This window comes from Scyliorhinus canicula, chromosome 9 (genome assembly GCF_902713615.1).
Source record: "Scyliorhinus canicula chromosome 9, sScyCan1.1, whole genome shotgun sequence".
Lineage (NCBI taxonomy): Eukaryota > Metazoa > Chordata > Chondrichthyes > Carcharhiniformes > Scyliorhinidae > Scyliorhinus > Scyliorhinus canicula.
In genome coordinates, this window is record NC_052154.1 from 31547353 (window position 1) to 31568317 (window position 20965).

Consider the following 20965-nt stretch of genomic DNA (forward strand, 5'->3'; position numbering starts at 1 on the left):
AGGAAGAATTTACCCTCTCCAGGGCATCAGCCCATGTCCCGTCTTCGTCCTGTTCCCCCAGTTCCCCCTCCCACTTAGTTTTCAGCTCCTCTACTAACGCCTCTTCCACCTCCTGCATGAGTAGATCATAGAATTTACAGTGCAGAAGGAGGCCACTCGGCCCATCGAGTCTGCACCGGCTCCTGGAAAGAGCACCCCACCCAAGATCAACACCTCCACCCTATCCCCATAACCCAGTAACCCCACCCAACACTAAGAGCAATTTTGGACACTTTATTGGGCAATTTATCATGGCCAATCCACCTAACCTGCACATCTTTGTGACTGTGGGAGGAAACCGGAGCACCCGGAGGAAACCCACGCACACACGGGGAGGACGTGCAGACTCCGCACAGACAGTGACCCAAGCCAGAATCGAACCTGGGACCCTGGAGCTGTGAAGCGATTGTGCTATCCACAATGCTACCGTGAGCTTGTAGATATCGGATATCTTCCCCCTCCCCGACCCCCGAAAGCACCCTGTCATTCACCCCCCTCGCGGGGAACGCAGGGAATCCCTCCACCTGCCGTCTAGCAAATGCCTTTACCTGCAGATATCTAAACATGTTTCCCGGCGGGAGCCCAAATTTCTCCTCCAACTCCCCCAGGCTCGCAAACCTTCCGTCGATAAACAGGTCCCTCAGCTGTCTGATGCCCGCTCTGTACCATCCCTGAAATCCCCCATCCATGTTCCCTGGGACGAACCTATGGTTCCCCCTTAATGGAGCCTCCATCGAGCCCCCCACTTCTCCCCTATGTCGCCTCCACTGCCCCCAAATCTTGAGGGTAGCCGCCACCACCGGACTCGTGGTATACCTCGTAGGAGGGAGCGGCCACGGCGCCATTCTTGTATCTCCACAGGACGCTCTCTCCATCCGTTTCCATGCTGCCCCCTCCCCCTCCATCACCCACTTACGCACCATCGACACGTTGGCCGCCCAGTAGTACCCCGAGAGGTTGGGCAACGCCAGCCCCCCCCCCCCCCCCCATATCTACCCCGCTCCAAGAAGACCCTCTTCACCCTCGGGGTGCCATGCGCCCAAACAAATCCCATGATGCTGCTGGTCACCATTTAAAAAAAGGCCCTAGGGATAAAGATGGGCAAGCACTGGAAGAGGAACAAGAACCTCGGGAGAACCGTCATTTTGACGGATTGCACTCTGCCCGCCAGCGATAGCGGCACCATGTCCCACCTTTTAAATTCCTCCTCCATCTGCTCCACTAGTCTGGTGAAGTTAAGCTTATGAAGAGCCCCCCAACTCCTGGCCACCTGCACCCCCAGGTACCTGAAACTCTTCACTGCCCTCCTGAAAGGGAGCCTCCCAATTCCCTCCTCTTGATCTCCCGGGTGCACTACAAATACCTCGCTCTTTCCTAAATTTAGCTTATAGCCCGAGAAGCCCCCAAATTCCGCTAACTGCTCCATCACCCTCGGCATTCCCCCCTCTGGGTCCAGTGGAGGAGTCTTTACTGAAGCTGAAAACCACATTCTATCTTAGCATTTATTACTCGTGAGAAAAAGTAGGATAAAAATTCAGATATTTACAACCCATCATGAGGGAAGGATTAAACCAATTAGAAAGTTTACTTCATCGGTAAGCAGGCATCATTTGCTCCTACTTTTGCAGAAGACAGTTCACTACAAAGGCATACAATCTTACTGTGGCTGAGTCTAATCTGGTTCTTTCCCAGTCTCCAAAGGTGCATTAACAAGAGTCAATGTTCTCAGCCAAGTTTCCACCTTTCTAGTTAGAAGCAAGGCAACCAATCACTATTAGCTAAAACTAGTGGACGTTAGCTAACTCAGTGCAAGCCAGGGATAGATCTACCTACTTTTATTTCAAGAGTTCCAGCATCTGTAGTATGTTATTTTGTGACCTAGGATATTCCTGATCTGCATAGTTCAGTACACCACTACAGAATATACCTATATCCATTGTCCACTGCAAACACGTAGCATTTTAAATTGAAATGCGAACAAAATCAATCATTCTTATATTGGAGTTACCAGTGTTTCCAATGGTTCAAAAAGTTTCTGAAACTATTTCCCCCCCATAGGTGGACAAGTTTCATCTCGGGCTAAGATGCAATATTTAGAAAAATCAAAATAATTATGTTCCAGTGATGAAAATCCTATATGGATCTGAAAACACAATGCAAACTAACCCAAACTAAAGGCACGGTGGCACAGGGGTTAGCACTGTTGCCTCACAGCTCCAGGGAGCCGGGTTCAATTCCGGCCTCGGGTGACTGTGTGGAGTTTGTACTTTTCTCCCAGTGTCTACATGGATTTCCTCCGGGTGTTCCGGTTTCCTCCCACAGGCCAAAGATGTGGTTAGGTGGATTGATTATGCTGAATTTCCCCTTAAGTGTCCGAAACGTTAGGTAGGGTACTGGGTTCACGGGTACACGGCGGAGGCGAGGGCTTAAGGAGGGTGCTTTTTCAAAGGGCCAGTGCAGACCCCGAATGACCTCCTTCTGCACTGTAAATTCTATGATTCTATAAACATGAAAATCCAATCCTTACAGATAAACCTCCAACATATCCTTTATGTCAAGACACAGTAACATTTTTTTACATCTAAGCAGTTGTTCAATGTAAAAAGCAAAGCACAAATTCAATAATGAATCTATTCAAAGATCTTTTCTAGACCGGCATCGCTAAATAAAAAATGATCCATTGTTGACCGGTTGAAACAGTTGCAAAGGCCTGTGGCAATTATATCACACGTTTATTTTTCTCCACCAAAATTGTATTTCATACAGACATATATTAATGCGTTAGACAAACTGCAATCCCAGTGGGGGGATGGATATGGATTTAGGTGTAGGGCCTTGATATTCACTAGGCCACACATAAATCAAGAGTGAAATCCTCACTGAAGGGTCCCCCAAGTACATGAAATGTCACTATCAACAGGATTGGAGGCGCCTTTATCTCTGCTATATTGATAATTTAAAAATGTAGAATGCTAATAATTTTTACCGAACCCAAGTACATTATAGACAGTATCTTCAAGTACATGGGCTCTTGACGATAAAATTATACAGCTGTATTCTTTTGCATGAAAAACTATAATATTCAATTTAGAATTCTATTAATAGGACTGCCTTCTTAATGCGTCCATCCAACAAAGGAATTTCCTAGGTCAACTTTCCTCATTATCTCTCACACTAGACAAATTAAATTCCAAGTTAAATTAACATTATATGCATTAAAAGCCAGAGCAATATCACAATTCGGATCACCGATTATGTGCACCATTGTTTTAAGAAAGTGCAAAATATATCTGGAATGCATTTGACATGAAAGTCATTGAAGCTTTCTTTAAACTTAAAACTCAAAGGGCTGAATTGCTTACTTCTGCTCTTAATTCCCATGTTCCTATGAGACCAAAAGAACAAATGGAGCAAACCTTTTCAAAGTTCTTTGATGCATTTTCTGGAGCGAGTTAACACATACGCCACATACCTTCACCCATGGATGGAGGGTATTGGGTTGATCGAGGGACAGTGTTAATTTTTGTTCAGGTAGTTAATTGGAAGTAGTGGGTGAAAGGTTGTAGTGTGCAGAGGCATAACCGGACCTATATTTGCCCACATATTGTGACAGCACTGTTATATGTTTTACTACTGAATGAACTACGATGGATGCAATCATTCTCAATAAAAGAAAAATGTGTATCCTTGGAAGGCTGTTGTATCCTTTTGAAGATGTGATCCTCAGATCGAGAGACTGATTATAATTTTACACTTTAAGCTAATTTCCATCTCGAGTATTTTCCTGATGAATTGGCACAAGTAACTTCCATTTTGAATCAAAGTAGTAATTTTTGGGGAAAAGAAAACATGGTACAAAAAGTTGCAATGCCGGGGTAGTGGAAGAAGTTCAAAATAAATATTTAAATAAGTTCCTTTAACTGTAATATGCGCTTTTTGGCCATGACAATAAAAAAGGTTATTTACTTAAAAACCCATACATTCTAAAAAATCGTATTCAAACTAACAGAACATAATGTACTATAATCCTTTATGGGTGCAAGTATGCAGGTAATTATAAATTAGGTGGAAATGACATTCCACCTTTCTCCGCCAGAAATAGTAATACAGGAAAACCATAAAGGATGTGGCAAAATGTCTGTAACACAACCAAAAATATCGGAGGATGAAACCAATATAATTGGCTTTTAGAATAAACATTTCTGTAGCACTACAACTCCATTAAGTTCAGTACTTGAAAATCACTTAAGAGTTCAAATATGAATTAATTATACTATATAATTTAATTTACTGATGCAGTAAAAGATCACTGAATCACTTTTAATCAAAAGATTGACATCAAGATGCCAAAATACTTTCAAAGTCATAACTTGTTAGGCTCTGAAACAAGCTTTATGCGCAAGATCAAAACATTTGTAGGGGGAAAGAAACTACTAAAAACATTAATGTGAGTATGCAGCTGATTGAAGTATTGTAAAGATACAATTCAATCAGGTTGGCGATTTCAACTATAGTATAATGTGGGATTTGCAACTGATTTACAGTTCAGTAATCAAGGATTTAAAGAGTTGTCATCACCACTTTCCACAACTCAGTTAGTAAATCAGTAATTCATCACACAGACTAATGCAAGGCCTTTCATTTCTGTGCGAGTTTCCCACTGTTCCAAATGATTGTCAGTCACAAAATATTACCCATTGGCTAAGATCATGTCCATCAAGTTTGTCTTAGAGCTGAAATCTCATTCGCCTTGTCATCTTACTGTGATATACACCTGTCAAAGTCTTTCAGTGGGAGAAATTAGCATGAAATTTGAGTATTCAACACTCCTATAAAAAGTGCAGTGTTAGGAAAAAAAGGTAGTTTTAAGGGATTTATATTTGTATTGGTAAACATTAGAGCTTTAAGCGGGTTTAACGTTTCTGTGCCTAGAAGGGTAAAACCTATAGTTAGATTAATGCTGGACAAAGGTGTCTGTATGTGTCGGGTTTGGTTTCAATTCTAACTGTGATTCTATTGTGCTTAGCGAGGGTTATGGCATGAAGAATAAAGCAACTGGAGGCCCTTTTAAGGATAAATAGCTTTTACATTTGAGTAGAATTTGTTGGCTTTTGGGAAACAGGACCTCAAGGGAGTGAACATCTCTCAACTCAAAGACAGACTGGACAGTACAGGAGGTGTAAAGAGGCAGGCTTCCTCAAATACAAGTTACAGTCCAGATAACCAGGCAATTTGGACAGAAAGAATGTTTAAGATGACTGGAGTTAAGTGAACAGAGACCAAGGTATTGTTCAGAAGAATTCAAACTGTTGTGAGTTAAAGAGGCAACTACAGTAACCAGATTTAAAGTGGAACAGCAACCTTCGAAAAAGGTAAATCAAATGTCTGATGCCATTTTAATACAATCTTGGAATTGAGAATTAAAGCAATTGTGTGTAGTTTGTACAGCAGTAAGAAATCCTAAAGGAGTTGGTGTAAAATCCCGGACTGGGCTCACTGTTAAAAGTGGAGCGGAAGTTTTGTTTAAATATGTTGTTTGGAAAACCTGGTCTGGATTACAGAATGTAAGCTGCTAAGGGAAAGCATAAAAGATTTGAAAGTGTGACTTTTGAAAGTGGAATTTGAAAGTCACTCATAGAAGTGAGACATGGAAGTGGCTCACGGTACAAGAATCATCGGGGCTGGGGTGGATTTTGAGAAATCCACAGACATTCATTTGGGTTCAGGGAGGAGTAGGTCTTATCACAGTCATCTTGTTTGCGTAAAAGAGACTTTGTGGATTAACGAGACTCATTATTGCACGGACTCCGAACCAGATGTGCTGGGGCTCGTATCCGCAGCTACAGTTGCGAGAATCACTCCGGGTCCCTGCTAGCCCCCTGCAGGCAATTGAATTAGTTCAACTGTTTTTATAGGAATTTCGGGAGACTGTTTTTACGCCGGCGTGGGGGACATAGTCTCATTTTAGGAGAATCCAGCCCCAGGTTTTTTTAGTCAGGGTTCCCATTCTGGGATCTTTCCATCCAGCTATAACACCAACTGGGATTGTAACAGCAGTAAAATAATTTAATATAATTCCAGGCTGTAGAATTAAACAAAGTAACAAATTTGAACACAAGACATTGGAGAATTAGGCAATTCAGCCCATCTAGCCTGCTCCACCATTCATCTGCCCTCCATAATACTCGGGATCACTAGCTCATCAAAAGTCTAACTTTTACAGTTTCATATGAGTTCCTGCCGATTATGTTAAGTCACAGTTATAGCAACCATATAATATATTTTATTCAGCATTATTACCATATTTCCGATATAAATCAGAATCATATCACATGATATTTCTGGCTTTTGTTATTTCCTGGAGCTTGAACCAAAAGAAGTCTAAATGGAATCCTGGGATAGTTTTCACTTTGGAGTAAAAGGGAAACTAAAGTCAAATTTTCATAACTATGTGTTCATTTTACAGATTGGGGCAAGCCACATGAAGCTGGAATGAGTTCGTCTCTGCTGTCGATTTCTGAGAAATATGTACCGAGAGACTTGGGTTTAATTTTTGTAAACGTCTTTTTATTCTTTTTGCTTCTCTCTCGCGTACGAGTCTTGCCTGTCGTTTTTCTGGTGTCTCGTTAGCCCTTTTTAATCTCATAGCTTCCCGATCACGTTGTAACCTTCTCGTCCTCTGGTCTTCTGACTCCTGCATTCTCTGAAGACGTTTGGCTTCACGGTCTCTCAGCCTCCGCATGTCCCTTTCAGCTGCTGATTCGCTGGCACGTTTGAGTCTTTTTGCAGTCCGTTCACGTTCTAGTCTTTGCAAACGAACATGTAGGGGCTCATTCTGTCTTCGGACCATCCACTTATGGACTGAAGTCTCTTGAGCCTCAATAAGATTTCTGTAAGCAATACATGTTTCGCAGACAAACAGCATCCCAGCAGCGACCACTGTATTCCAGAATGGTCCTGCTTCTTCAGATACAGAGGTCCTCTCAGTGTTATCATTGATATCAGATTTTCCGTCTGACAACTTCACACTGGAAATTCAACATTCCAAGCAAAAATTAAGCAGAATATAATGACTTTTCATATTTAATAAGAAGGGTAAAACACTTTTAAATCAGCAAATCTAAATTAAGCCCTTTAGCTGTCTATGTCCTGAAATGGAATTTTAAAGGTATACTGATTAATTTTGCACTTCAGCTCCATTAATGTTCTGTACTAAATGTATCTACCTTAAGATAGTAGGTTTTTTTAAAAATTCTGCAAAGTGAAATAATTTGCATTTATATGACCTTTTATGAAATTCTAATGCTCTCTACATCTGCCATTAGGTGGAGTTTCTCCAGAAACCTTCAGCTCCAAAAACAAATCTATTGCGCACACAAGTTTCAAAAATTGAAAGCAAATAAGTGCACATTGGGACAACACATCATCGCCTCAACTAATGAGGTTTAAGGATTTGGGAAATAAACAGATGGAGGGGAATTTATAAGGGTAAATTTGATGCCAATCAGATACACAAGATATTAAAGAAAGAAGATAAAGATTGGATTGACAGAGGTTAAAAAATCTAATTTGTCTTTTCTTTAAAATATCTTAGGAAAAATTCATAACTGAGAACTGTCTACTTTTTGGGAAAAGAGCTTAATTAGCAGGCATTAATAATCATCATACATTAAAAAGTCTAATTGGCAATTAGTGTGTAAAGGCAGCAATTCAATGAAGATCTCGTAGATATTGAGATACCGAGAAGCTAACAGGGGAACAGCCCAAATTAACCAACAACCAGTGGCATTTCACAAGGGCCGGGCAACATTCAGCCCACTGAGTCTGCACTGGTCCTTGGAAAGAGCATTCTATTTAAGCCTTCACCCTATGGGCAGCACAGTGGTTAGCACAGTTGCTTCAGAGCTCCAGGGTCCCAGGTTACATTCCCGGCTTGGGTCACTGCCTGTACATTCTCCCAGTGTGTGCGTGGGTTTCCTCCGGGTGCTCCGGTTTCCTCCCACAGTCTAAAGATGTGCTGGTTAGGTGGATTGGTCATTCTAAATTACCCTTGGTGTTCAAAAAAGGTTAGGTTGGGTTACGAGGATAGGGTGGAGGTGTGGGGCTTAAGTGAGGTGCTCTTTCCAAGAGCCGGTGCAGACTCGATGTGCCGAATGGCCTCCTTCTGCACTGTAAATTCTAATTTAAATTCTATGTTAAATCCCCATAACCCAATAACCCCACCTAACCTTTTTGGACACCAAGGGCAATTTAGCACGGCCAATCCACCTAACACCTAACCTGCACACCTTTAGACTGGGAGAAAACCGGAGCACCTGGAGGAAACCCACGCAGACACGGGGAGAATGTGCAGACTCTGCACAGACAGTGACCCAAACTGGAAATTGAATCTGTGACTCTGGAGCTGTGAAACAACAGTGCTAACCACTGTGCTGCCCAGATAACACTTCTTAACATTATGTGGCAAGTTTAATGGGAAACTCCAGCAAGCTCCCAAACCTTGGGCAGACCAAAAGCAAGATGCTATTTTCACGAAAATTATGACATGGAAATTAACCTGACGTGTGGGATATTCACATTTAATTATGCATTGGCTGAAGATGCTGCACTATTCATTCATAAATAATTTTGGACACTATTAGCCCAGTCATTACTAACCTCTTCAGGTGATCCTTTCCTGTGAGTGACTGCCCACACACCGCACAATGATATGGTTTCTCGCTGGAATGGATCAACATGTGCTTATCCAGTGAACTTCTACAGCTTAATGTACTCCCACATATGCTGCAAATGAGCCCCTTGGTAACAATGTCCACATGGTGCTAGAATTACAATGATTAAACATGACTTCACAAATACAGCCTTGTATTAACCATAAGCAGTCAAGATGCACAAACGTTCAGAATATGTAGAACAAGGAAAGTAAAATTTGGAACGAAACAGAAAATGCAGGAAACAAACTCAGCAAGTTTAACATCAGTGGCGAGAACAGATGAGATAGAAATTAAAGTACAGGCCCATAATCAAACTGGGAAAAAAAAACAGATGAACATTTAAACGGAACAACAAAAGGGAAGGAAACACATACATGGATTACATGTGCATAGGGGTTAAACAGCAACATCACATTGGGTGACTCATGTCAGAATCAATTTCACCTGTTCATATGTATTGCAGCACAGCCTACAGCATGGAAGTTACATTTTTGGACTTCCGGTGGCTGTGATGGATCAGTAAGCCACACATTTGGAAGCTCCCGTTTTAAAGAGATTTTTCGGCTCTTTTGAGAGCCCAAAACGGAAATTTTTCGACGTCTCCCGGTGGGGGAAGGTGTGCTGAACGACTTTCCCTGCAGTCCATGACTCGAACTCGGAGTGGAAAGGTGGAAAAAACAGCAGCAGCTCCTCAGAAAAAACGGGGGAAGGGATCCAAGATGGCCACTGACAAAGTTCCAGAGAGGTGGAGACTCTGGGCCCAGAAACAACAAATTGATCTCCTGCGCTGCTTTAAAGAATTGAAGGATGAAGTACTGAGCTCTCTGCAGGAAACAAACAGAAGGCTGTCAGAGATTCAGTCCACCCAGGGTGCTGCCATCAAGAAGTTGCAGACGCAGGCCATTGAACGAGAGGAGGAGGCCGTGGTCCTCGTGAGTAAGGTGGAGGGGCACGAAGCACTCCACAAGAAGTGGCAGGAACGCTTTGAGGAGCTGGATCACCGCATGAGGCGGAAAAACTTGCGGATCTTGGGCCTTGCAGAGGGGCTGGAGGGATCGGATCTGACAGCCTATGTGGATGTAATGCTGAATTCGCTAGTGGGGGCCGGATCTCTCCATCTGCCCTTGGAGCTGGAGGGAGCGCACAGGGTGCTGGCCAGGAGGCCCAAGGAAGATGAACCCCCGCGGGCGGTGCTGGTGAGGTTCCACCGGTTCAGTGATCGGGAGTGCGTGCTGCGCTGGGCCAAGAAGGTGAAGAGCAGCAATTGGGAGAATGGGGTAGTACGGATCTACCAGGACTGGAGTGCGGAGGTGGCTAAGCGGCGGTCCGGATTTAATCGGACGAAAGACGTGCTTTATAGAAAAAAGATAAAGTTCGGAATGTTGCCGCCCGCGCGCCTGTGGGTAACTTATTCGGACCGGCATTATTATTTTGATTCCCCGGAGGAGGCGTGGGCCTTCGTGCGGACGGAGAAACTGGACTTGAACTAGGGGTTGGGGGTTGCGAGGTCGGCTGTAAGATATTAGTGCTGGATTCTGCTGTTGCTGTGTTCTCTTTTTCTTCTGTTGTTTTCTTCTTGTTTTAGTACTTTTGCAATTTTGATATGGTTATTTACGGAGGGGTTGTTCTGCTATGTTTTTGTTTTTGTGCTGTGGGACATTGTTTGGGCTGTGTATCTTGAGGGGAGGGTCGGGGGGGTATGTTGTATTCTATGCCGGAGTGGGGGTATGGAGTGGGGCTGATATTTGGGAGCTGCGTCAGAAGGGTGTGGTGGGGCAGTGCAAAAGCGCGGGCTTTCCTCTGGTTTCCCGTGCTGCGGGGCTGGGGGGTGGAGATGGTGACGGGGGAGGCGGGGCCTTAACTGGTTCTTCCCCGCGCTGGAGCGGTGTCAGGAGGAGGGATAGATTGGGGGATGATCCCACTTCGGGAGGGGTCGGGCTATTGGCGGGAGTTTCCGGGGTCAGCAGAAGTTAGCTGACCCACGGAAGTACAATGGAGGACGGTCCGCGGCTGGGAGGGTTCCTAGCCTGGGGGGGAAGGGAGGGGGGGAAAGGGGAATACCGGGTTGCTGCTGGTAGGGTCAAGAAGGAGCTGGTGGGGGCTGGGGGGACAGAGGTGAGGGGTTGTCGCTATGGGGACGGGGTCGAGCAGGGGGTGCTGGCCTGGGGCAGGCAGTCGACGGGCTATGGCTAGTCGACGGGGGAGGGGGGCGGGACGCCCTCTGATCCGGTTGGTCACCTGGAATGTGAGAGGGTTGAATGGGCCGGTGAAGCGGTCGAGGGTACTGGCTCACCTGAAGGGGCTAAAGGCGGATGTGGCAATGCTTCAGGAGACCCACCTGAGGGTGGCGGACCAGGTCTGCCTGAGGAAGGGATGGGTGGGGCAGGTTTTCCACTCGGGGTTGGATGTGAGGAACCGGGGAGTGGCGATTCTGGTGGGGAAAAATGTGTCGTCTGAGGCATCGGAGGTGGTGGCGGATAAGGGGGGTAGGTATGTGATGGTTAGGGGCAGGCTACAAGGAGAGAAGGTGGTACTGGCTAGTGTGTATGCCCCAAAGTGGGACGATGCGGGCTTTATGAGGCGTATGTTGGGACGGATCCCGGATCTGGAGGCGGGAGGTCTGATCATAGGGGGGGGACTTTAATACGGTGTTGGATCCTTCACTGGATCGGTCCAGCTCTAGGACGGGTAGGAGGCCGGCGGCGGCCAAGGTACTGAGAGGGTTTATGGATCAGATGGGTGGAGTGGATCCATGGAGGTTTGTGAGGCCGAGGGCACGCGAGTATTCTTTCTTCTCCCACGTACATAGGGTCTACTCTCGGATAGATTTCTTCGTGGTGAGTAGGGGACTGATTCCGAGAGTGGAGGAGGCCGAGTATTCGGCCATTGCAATCTCCGACCACGCTCCGCATTGGATAGAGTTGGAGATGGGAGAGGTGCGAGACCAACGTCCGTTGTGGCGGTTGGATGTGGGGTTGTTGGCGGAGGAGGAGGTGTGTAGGAGGGTCCGGGCAAGTATTGAGGGGTACCTTGAGGTGAATGATACGGGGGAGGTTCAGGTGGGGATGGTCTGGGAAGCCCTGAAGGCAGTAATTCGTGGGGAGCTGATATCCATCCGGGCACACAGGGAGAGGAGCGAGAGGAGTGAGAGGGATAGACTGGTGGGAAAGATGCTGGAGGTGGACAGGAGGTATGCAGAGGCACCAGAGGAGGGACTGTTGGGGGAGAGGCGCAGCCTGCAGGCTAAATTTGATTTGCTGACCACTAGAAAGGCGGAGGCACAGTGGAGGAAGGCACAAGGGGCAGTGTACGAACATGGTGAAAAGGCGAGTAGGATGCTGGCTCATCAGCTGCGTAAGCGGGATGCGGCTAAGGAGATTGCTGGAGTGAGAGATAAGAGTGGGAATGTGGTGCGGAAGGGGGTAGAGGTGAATGAGGTCTTCAAGGATTTTTACGGGGAACTGTACCGGTCGGAGCCAACGGGGGAGAGGAGGGGAATGGGGAGGTTCCTGGACGGGCTTTCTTTCCCGAAGGTGCAGGAGGAGAAGGTGGAGGGGTTGGGTGCGCCGATTGAGCTGGAGGAGCTAGTTAAGGGGATCGGGCAGATGCAGTCAGGGAAGGCACCGGGGCCGGATGGGTTCCCGGTGGAATTTTATAAAAAGTTTGTGGATCTAGTGGGCCCCTTGCTGGTGCGAACACTCAATGAAGCGTGGGAGGGGGGGACTTTGCCCCCGACGATGTCACGGGCGCTGATCTCGTTAATTTTAAAGAAGGACAAGGACCCCCAGCAGTGTGGTTCATACAGGCCCATATCTCTCCTCAACGTGGACGCTAAGGTGCTGGCAAAAATCCTGGCCACCAGGATAGAGGACTGTGTGCCAGGGGTTGTGCACGAGGACCAGACAGGTTTTGTGAAGGGAAGGCAGCTGAACACGAATGTGCGGAGATTGCTGAATGTCATTATGATGCCGGCGATTGAGGGGGAGGCAGAGATAGTGGTGGCACTGGATGCGGAGAAGGCCTTCGATAGAGTGGAGTGGGGGTACCTATGGGAGGTGTTGGGGAGGTTTGGATTTGGTGAAGGGTTTATTAGATGGGTGAGGCTGCTATATGAGGCCCCGATGGCGTGCGTGGCCACGAATAGGAGGAGGTCGGAGTACTTCCGGCTTTACCGAGGGACCAGGAAGGGTTGCCCCCTGTCCCCCTTGTTGTTTGCACTGGCAATCGAGCCGCTGGCGATGGCATTGAGAGATTCAGAGAGGTGGAGAGGCTTGGTGCGAGGTGGAGAGGAACATAGGGTGTCGTTGTATGCCGACGACCTGTTACTGTATGTGGCGGACCCGGTGGGAGGGATGCCGGGAGTGATGGAGTTACTAGCCGAGTTTGGGACCTTCTCAGGTTATAAATTAAACTTAGGCAAGAGCGAGGTGTTTGTGGTGCACCCTGGAGACCAGGAGGAAGGAATTGGTAGGCTTCCGCTTAGGCGGGCAGGGGAGAGCTTTAGGTACCTGGGGGTGCAAGTGGCCAGGGACTGGGGGACTCTCCACAAGCATAACTTTACCAGGCTGGTAGATCAGATGGAGGAGGAGTTCAGGAGGTGGGACATGCTGCCATTGTCGTTGGCGGGGAGGGTGCAGTCCGTCAAAATGACAGTGCTTCCGAGGTTCTTGTTCCTTTTTCAGTGCCTGCCCATATTTATCCCCAGGGCCTTCTTTAGGAGAGTGACTAGCAGTATTCTGAGTTTTGTGTGGGCACATGGGACTCCGAGAGTGAGGAGGGTGTTCCTGGAGCGAGGAAGGGATGGAGGTGGGCTGGCACTGCCCAACCTTCTGGGGTACTATTGGGCAGCCAATGTGTCAATGGTGTGTAAATGGGTGATGGAGGGGGGAGGGGCGGCGTGGAAAAGAATGGAGATGGCGTCATGTAGAGGTACGAGCCTGGGTGCCATGGTAACGGCACCGTTGCCGCTCTCCCCTAAGAGGTTTACCACGAGCCCGGTGGTGGCAGCGACCCTAAGAATCTGGGAACAATGGAGACGGCATCGGGGGGGAAAACAGGGGGCTCGATGGAGGCTCCACTGTGTGGCAACCATCGGTTCATCCCGGGGAACACGGATGGGGGATTCAGGGGGTGGCAAAGGGCGGGCATCAGCAAATTGAGGGACCTGTTTATTGGCGGGAGGTTTGCGGGCCTGGGGGAACTGGAAGATAAATTTGGCCTTCCCCAGGGGAACATGTTCAGATACCTGCAGGTAAAGGCGTTTGCTAGGCGACAGGTAGAGGGATTCCCTTTGCTGCCCTCGCAGGGGACGATGGACAGAGTGCTTTCGGGGGTGTGGGTAGGAGAGGGGAAGGTGTCTGACATCTATAAGGTAATGCAGGAGGTGGAGGAGTCGGCAGTGGAGGAGCTGAAGGCTAAATGGGAGGAGGAACTCGGGGAGCAGATAGAGGACGGGACTTGGGCGGATGCCTTGGAGAGAGTCAACTCTTCCTCCTCATGTGCGAGGCTTAGTCTCATCCAATTTAAGGTGCTGCACCGGGCCCACATGTCCGGGACTAGGATGAGTAGGTTCTTCGGGGGTGCGGACAGGTGCACCAGATGTTCGGGGAGTCCTGCGAACCACGCCCATATGTTCTGGGCATGCCCAGCACTGGAAGAATTCTGGAAGGGGGTGGCGGGGACGGTGTCGAGGGTGGTTGGATCCAGGGTCAAACCAGGGTGGGGACTCGCGATTTTTGGAGTTGCGGTAGAGCCGGGAGTGCAGGAGGCGAAAGAGGCCGGTGTCCTGGCCTTTGCGTCCCTAGTAGCCCGTCGAAGGATTCTGTTACAATGGAAGGATGCAAGGCCCCCAAGTGTGGAGACCTGGATCAGTGACATGGCGGGATTTATAAAATTGGAAAAGGTCAAATTTTCCCTGAGAGGATCAATACAAGGGTTCCATAAACGATGGCAGCCTTTTCTGGACTTCCTGGCTCAGAGATAGGTAACTGGGTCAATAGCAGCAGCAACCCGGGGGGGGGGGGGGGGGGGGGGGGGGGGGGGGTGCATTATTGTAGTGTTTATTCTGTAACTTTATAGTGTGTTAATTTGCGTTGTTGTTAAAATGCTGGGTTGTTCATGGGGATGGGGCGAATGTATATGATTGTTAATATTATTGTTATTTTCGGTATTTTACTAAGGTGCGTCAATGTTGTCTAAAATCAAAATTTCTCAATAAAAATTATTTTTTTTTTAAAAATGGAAGTTACATTTTTGGTTCTTTTATTTTTTAAATATTGCTACTCATCCCGATGACAAAGGGCAAATGAGAGCTTCCTTTGAATATTTCAAATTCATACAGCTTTAGGGACAATTGTAAGTGTACTATTATGAAATGCCTATTTAGTTTATAAAGATACACCCAGTAGCTTATTATATAAGCTTATTATATTCTAAGACATAAACGGCACTTTATTTTTTAACAAATTTTACCAAAGGTCAAAATTTAAAAGAATCACTACAATAGGCTTGTCATGTGGCCATTTAAATGAGTGCATTTAACATGGTTAAACACTCTAAAGCATTTGACAGGAGCACTTACCAAATAGCATTTCACGCTGAGCCACTCAAGGAGATTCAAGGAAAAAAGAGATCAAAATTTTGGTCAGAGGTAGATTTTAAGGAATGCCTCAAGGATGTGAGAGAGAGGCCATGCCCGGGTTGCCGCTATGTGGCAGTGCCGATTGGGGGGGGGGGGGGGGGGGGGGGTGCACGTGGTGGCTCCATGGGAGGAGCGGGGATGGCAGGGCCCAGGCGGAGGAGAGCTCCGAATGTCACTGCTCACTGACCTTAGGCGGGGATTTGTAAAACCATGTCTGAAAGAAAAGCTGTCATTAAGAATGCTGACATGTCTGAAGACATGCAGTGGAAAGCTGTGGAATGTGCAACCCAGGAACGAGAGAAGTACAATATTGAAAAAGACAGAGCAGCTTACATCAAGAAGGAATTTGACAAAAAGTACAATCCCATGTGGCATTGTCTGTTACTCATGAAACAAATGATGTCATCTATTGCTACCAGGGCCAGGTGGCCATCCCTCTTTTTAAATCTGCCTGAAGAGGATAAACAATTTGATTTCAAATGCAGTTGATCCAAGTAAAAGACTACTTTCATTAAAAAAGTAATTTCTGTTTTGACTAACCTACAAAGGGAAACATGAGGAGAATGTGCCCAGTGTAATTTCCAGCACAGTGAATCCAAATTTAAGCTGCTTTCTTTCCACCTCTTACCCCCACCCCCACCAAACCCTCGTACAAAGGGTCACTGATGTTTTCTGGTGACTTGTATTTATTTTCTTTGTCTTAATTTCCAACATTTACAATTCAATAAACAAGTTTTGATACCCAAAACAAAAAGGACGCGAGAGAGCGGTGGGACGTAATTCCTGATCTTAAGGACCTAACCATCTGAGACACGTGGAGCAATGAAATTGGGATTCACAAATGATCAGAACTGCAGATGTGTTAAGGGACTTGGGAGTGGCTTTCCGGTGGCGGCCATGGAGTGGTGGCTCCTGCTGAAGGCGGTTTTTTTCAGTGGCTCCCGCTCAAGGTGGCCTTCCCCCCCCCCATCCCAAGTCCTTCCCCACCCAAATTGTGTGGTGTTTGAGGGAAAATGGTGCACAGGAAATGTAATACTCCTCTGATGGGGCTGGTGTATGGCTCAAGGGATGAGGAGTGCCACGACAAACAGAGCAACTGGAGCAAAAAGGTTTTTATGGTGCGACACAGGAGAAGAAGATGATGGAGAGCAAGGGGGCAGCACTGCCCTCCCAATGGAGCAGCTGGTGGACTACCTCAATGACAGATTTCTGCTGCAGAGGAAGGAGGCCTCAGAGGATTTGGCCAAGGAGGTGGAGCTGCTTAGGGCGGCGATCGAGCAGGTGGAGCAGAGCAGGAGGGTCAGGGCCTGGCGCTCCAAAAGATGGAGGAGAATGTGGTGGAGAATGAGGATCAGTTGATCTGACTGGAGGCGGAAATGGGGAATGTGTTGAGCAGCCAGAAAAGGCTGAGGGAGAAGCTAGAGGACCTTGAGAAACGCTCCAGGAGGCAGAATCTGCGGATTGTGGGGACGCCCGGTGGGTCTCAAGGTGCAGAGGCCGGCAGGTATGTGGCGAGCATGTTAGAGAAGCTGATGAGGGAGGGGAGGGCCTTTGACCTGCCCCGAGGTCAATCGAGCGCACAGGGCGCTGAGGAGGAGGCCGCAGGGGGGGAAGCCTCCGAGGGTGATGATGGTGAGGCTGCATCGGTACTTAGATAAGGAGAAGATCGTGTGGTGAGCGTTTGAAGTGTACGGCGGGGGGGGGGGGGGGGGGGGGCAGAGCTGGCCAAACGGAGGGCCAGGTATAATCGGATAACGGCTGCTCTCTACAAGAAGGGTGTGAAGTCCGGGGTTTTGTACCCCAACTGCTTGTGGGTGACGCATCAAAAGCAAGAGTTTTATTTTGATTTGCTGGAGGAGGCGATGGGCATATTGGGTGGGTGGATTGGGGCGGGGTACGATGGGGCAGCAGTAATTGTTTTTCTTCGTTTGCTGGTTGCTGGGAGGGGAGGCGGAGGGGTAGTCAGAGGCCTCGAGCTGTGGCCAGCATGCCAGTTACATGGTCTAGTTAACGGGAGTGAAGTGGGTGGAGAACATTGCAATGATGAGGAAATGGGATGTGGAGGACTGATCGGATAGAGCGACGTCGTGTAGGGGATGAGTCTGAGGGCACTGTTGTTGGCACCCCTTCTGTTCTCACCAGCCTGGTACTCCTCGAGCCCAATGGTGGTTTCAGCGTTACAGGTGTGCAGCCAGTGCAGACAACATTTCAGGTTGTAGGGCATGTCGTTGGGTGCTGATATGTGATATCACAGGTTTGTGCCAGCGGGGCTGGATGCATGGTTCTGGAGGTTGTTACAGGTCGATAGAGTACTTTAGGGACATATTCATAAGGGGCACGTTTGCACATCTGGAGAGTTGGAAGAAACGTACGAGTTGCTCAAAGGGAATGGTTTCAGATACCTGCAATGAGGGATTTTTCGAGGAGAGAGGTGCCGTCCTTCCCGGGGCTGCTGCCTCCGGTGTTGCAGGACAAGCTGTTGGGGAGGGGAGGGCTTTGGACATCTACAGTGAGTTGAAGGAGAGGGAGAGTGCTCCGGTGTCGGAGAGCAAGTGTAAATGGGAGGAGGAGTGCGGGCCAGGACATGGAAAGACTCTGCAGAGGGTGAACACATCCTCGCCATGTGCGAGGTTAAGCCTCATGCAGTTTCAACTCAGTCATGCGGTCCCCATGACCGTTGAGAGGAAGAGCTGGTTCTCTGCAGAGGTGGAGGATAGGAGTGGGCGGTGTGCAGGGGGGCCTGGGAATTACGTCATGTTCTGAGCGTGACTAAGGTTGAGGGGTTTCTGCCAGGGGTTCTTGGATGTCATGTCTGAGATTCATGGGTAGGGGTGGCTCAGAGTCCGGAGGTGGCGATATTTAGAGTGTCGGAAGAGCCGGGGGTCTAGGTGGGGAGAGAGGCCGGTGTATTGGCCTTTGTCTCCCTGATAGCCCGGAGACAGATCTCACTGTGCTGACGGGACTCTTTAGGAAATGTGTAGATGCTGGAGAGGCTGCAGAAGATGAGGGATTTCAATTATGTGGCTAGATTGGAGAAGCTGGAGGTGTTCTCCCTGGAGAAGAGAAGCTGGAGAGGAGACTTGATAGAGGTGTTCAAAATCACAAGAGGTTTGGACAGAGTAGATTGGGAAAAATGTTCACATTGATGGAAGGACCGAGAACCATAGGTCACCAATTTAAGGTAAAGCACCAGAGGTAACAAGAATTTTTTTTTTTTTAAGAAACCATAGTGACTGCTTAGAATTTGAAATGCATTACCCAAAAGTGTGGTGGACGCAGATTCAATCATGGATTTTACGAGAATGGGAGGAGCACCTGAAGAGAATTGGAATTAGTACAGCTACAGGAAAAGGGAGTAGTCAAATTGCTCTTGCAGAGAACCAGCAGACTTGACAGGCTGAATGGCCTTGGATTGTAACTAATGCTCAAACAAAAAGCCTTATGTGTAACATGAATGGCAAATACTACGTAGTAATCCATTGTTTAAGTTGTGTGCATGTATTACAATTTGTACATGCTGTACAAGGTTTAGCCATTAAAAGTGATTAAAATATTGAACTGGTATGCTAGCAGGGATGCATGGGCAGCAGGAGATCTGGAACTGTGGATGCAATAAGTAAACTTTAGGAACCTTTGGCATAGATGAAGGCTGCAACTGCAGATGGGCTGAGACAAGGGCAGAGATGGTGGAAGTATACAGGAATGTGCAGCTCTGTTCAAAAAGTTTACTGACATCTGCTTTTCAGGTTAATGAGAATGACCACTTATAACTCAAGTATCCAAAGACTGCCACTACTCATGGAACTATATGCAACCATGCAATAATTATTTCACAAGAGAAACGTGTTAAAAATGTAAAGTAAAAAGCCACAGGAGCTGATTTAGGACAGTGGGCTAAACAGCTGGCTTGTAATGCAGAAGGAGGCAGCAGCATGGGTTCAATTCCCGTACCGGCTTCGCCGAATAGGTGCCGGAATGCGGAGACTCGGGGCTTTTCACAGCAACTTCATTGAAGCCTACTTGCGACAATAAGCAATTATTATTATTAATAAACCACAACGGTTGGACTTTTGTTATTGCATGCTTTGCATCCATTTCCGAAGTAAAATACTGACCCCCCCCCAAACTCTGTAGGCTACATAGCAATTTACCTGGATGTCCACAGACTGTGAAAGATTGCTGGTCATCACTGGTCCCTTCATGATACTTTCAGTTTTATCTTTATTTACGGCTGTCACCAATCTTCTGGTAGGTAAAAGATGATTTTCTGAATCTTTAAAAAGTACGTCATTTTCTGAATACAGTATTGATCCATCACAATTCTCTTTAAAAATAGTAAATAGAGAAATCAGTAACTAATATGTTCAGACAATGTTTTAGCAAGATTAGAAAAATGTTGCACTAATTACATTATTGATATTCTTTTGAAAATATCAAAATCCAACAGAAGAATGAAAATATGAAAGCATAGGATTAATTTCTTCTAATTTCTCTGAAGGCAAGTCATTCTCAGTGATGTCACCTAGTACTAAGAGAACAAAGATAATGCACAAATGCACTCATACTCGATCGAGCAGGGATTACTAGATAAGAACTAAGAGCAAAAAACATTTACTCCGTAACCCAAGAGCACCAAGATTAATTTTAATACCTTAAATACTGCTGTTGGATAACTTCCACGACTAGCAGTCAAATTGCGGGTACTTGTCTCTATGGCTCAATTCCACATTGCTATATCAGTTATTATGCAGTGTTTGGGCTGTAAACACACCCTATAATCTCCACTCCTTATTGGCCCTATGAATTAACAGAGAAACCTCTTCCAGTGCTTCAAGTGATATTATGGTCACTGCAAATGTCTCCTGGGTCTATCCTCCTCCACAACTAAATATTCAACCTGGACACAAATAGATGCTCCAAGTTGATGGATTCTAGTCTAAAAATTGGCACAATCCCACCACAGGAAATTCAGACATTAATTTTCAACTGTTTCAGCTTCTCCCTGTCCTCGTTTAGGATTGTGAGTCTCATGTAATATCATGCCTACTTCACTGGAGGTTTGTTTGTGTCCGATAACATGTGGATTTTGGTCACTGCTCCTGACCAGCAGATTCTCCCTAGCTCTCCCGTTTACTTGCATCACCAAGTCAAACTATTCATTTTAACCCCTCTTTGTGCCCCCTTCACATGGACCCCAGCCCAGTTCATTGATATTCCTCAGTCTTCCTATTGCTCCAAGCTTGATCAATCCCTTGAATAAACCTCAGCTAGCCTCTGCCTATCTCTTAGCATTCCTAAAGGCCAGTTTGGGCCCTTTGCTGCTCATTTCAGCAATGATTCTAATTGCCCGTTCCTTCTCTCTCATGACCATTCCATTGACTGCACATACTGGGCTGACATCATTAACTTCATTCCCATTCTGCTCACACCACTGCTTTCAACTCTGCCAGAAAAACACTGTTGGGATGCCCATCTATCTGTAAGAAGACATCCACCCCCCCACCCCTCGAACCCCACCATTGCTTACCAACTACGCATTAAAGTTGAAGCTGCCTAAACTTGGGCTCTCCCC

At 46.9% G+C, this 20965-nt stretch overlaps 1 protein-coding gene and 1 pseudogene across 4 annotated transcripts in view; one reads left to right on the top strand and one right to left on the bottom strand.

Moving 5' to 3' along the window:
- Window positions 1-2752: 2752 nt before the first annotated feature.
- LOC119971203 (zinc finger protein 821) overlaps window positions 2753-20965 on the bottom strand; it is a 41410-nt gene continuing 23197 nt past the window's right edge. For all 4 annotated transcript variants that reach the window (XM_038806426.1, XM_038806428.1, XM_038806429.1 and 1 more), the window contains 3 exons: window positions 19545-19717; window positions 8698-8861; window positions 2753-7067 (listed from right to left, as the gene is read on the bottom strand). In XM_038806426.1, the coding sequence (XP_038662354.1) occupies window positions 6500-7067; window positions 8698-8861; window positions 19545-19717 (905 nt within the window). In that variant the 3' untranslated portion in view covers window positions 2753-6499. The remainder of the gene's footprint in view (window positions 7068-8697; window positions 8862-19544; window positions 19718-20965) is intronic.
- LOC119971204 lies at window positions 15604-15941 on the top strand (annotated as a pseudogene).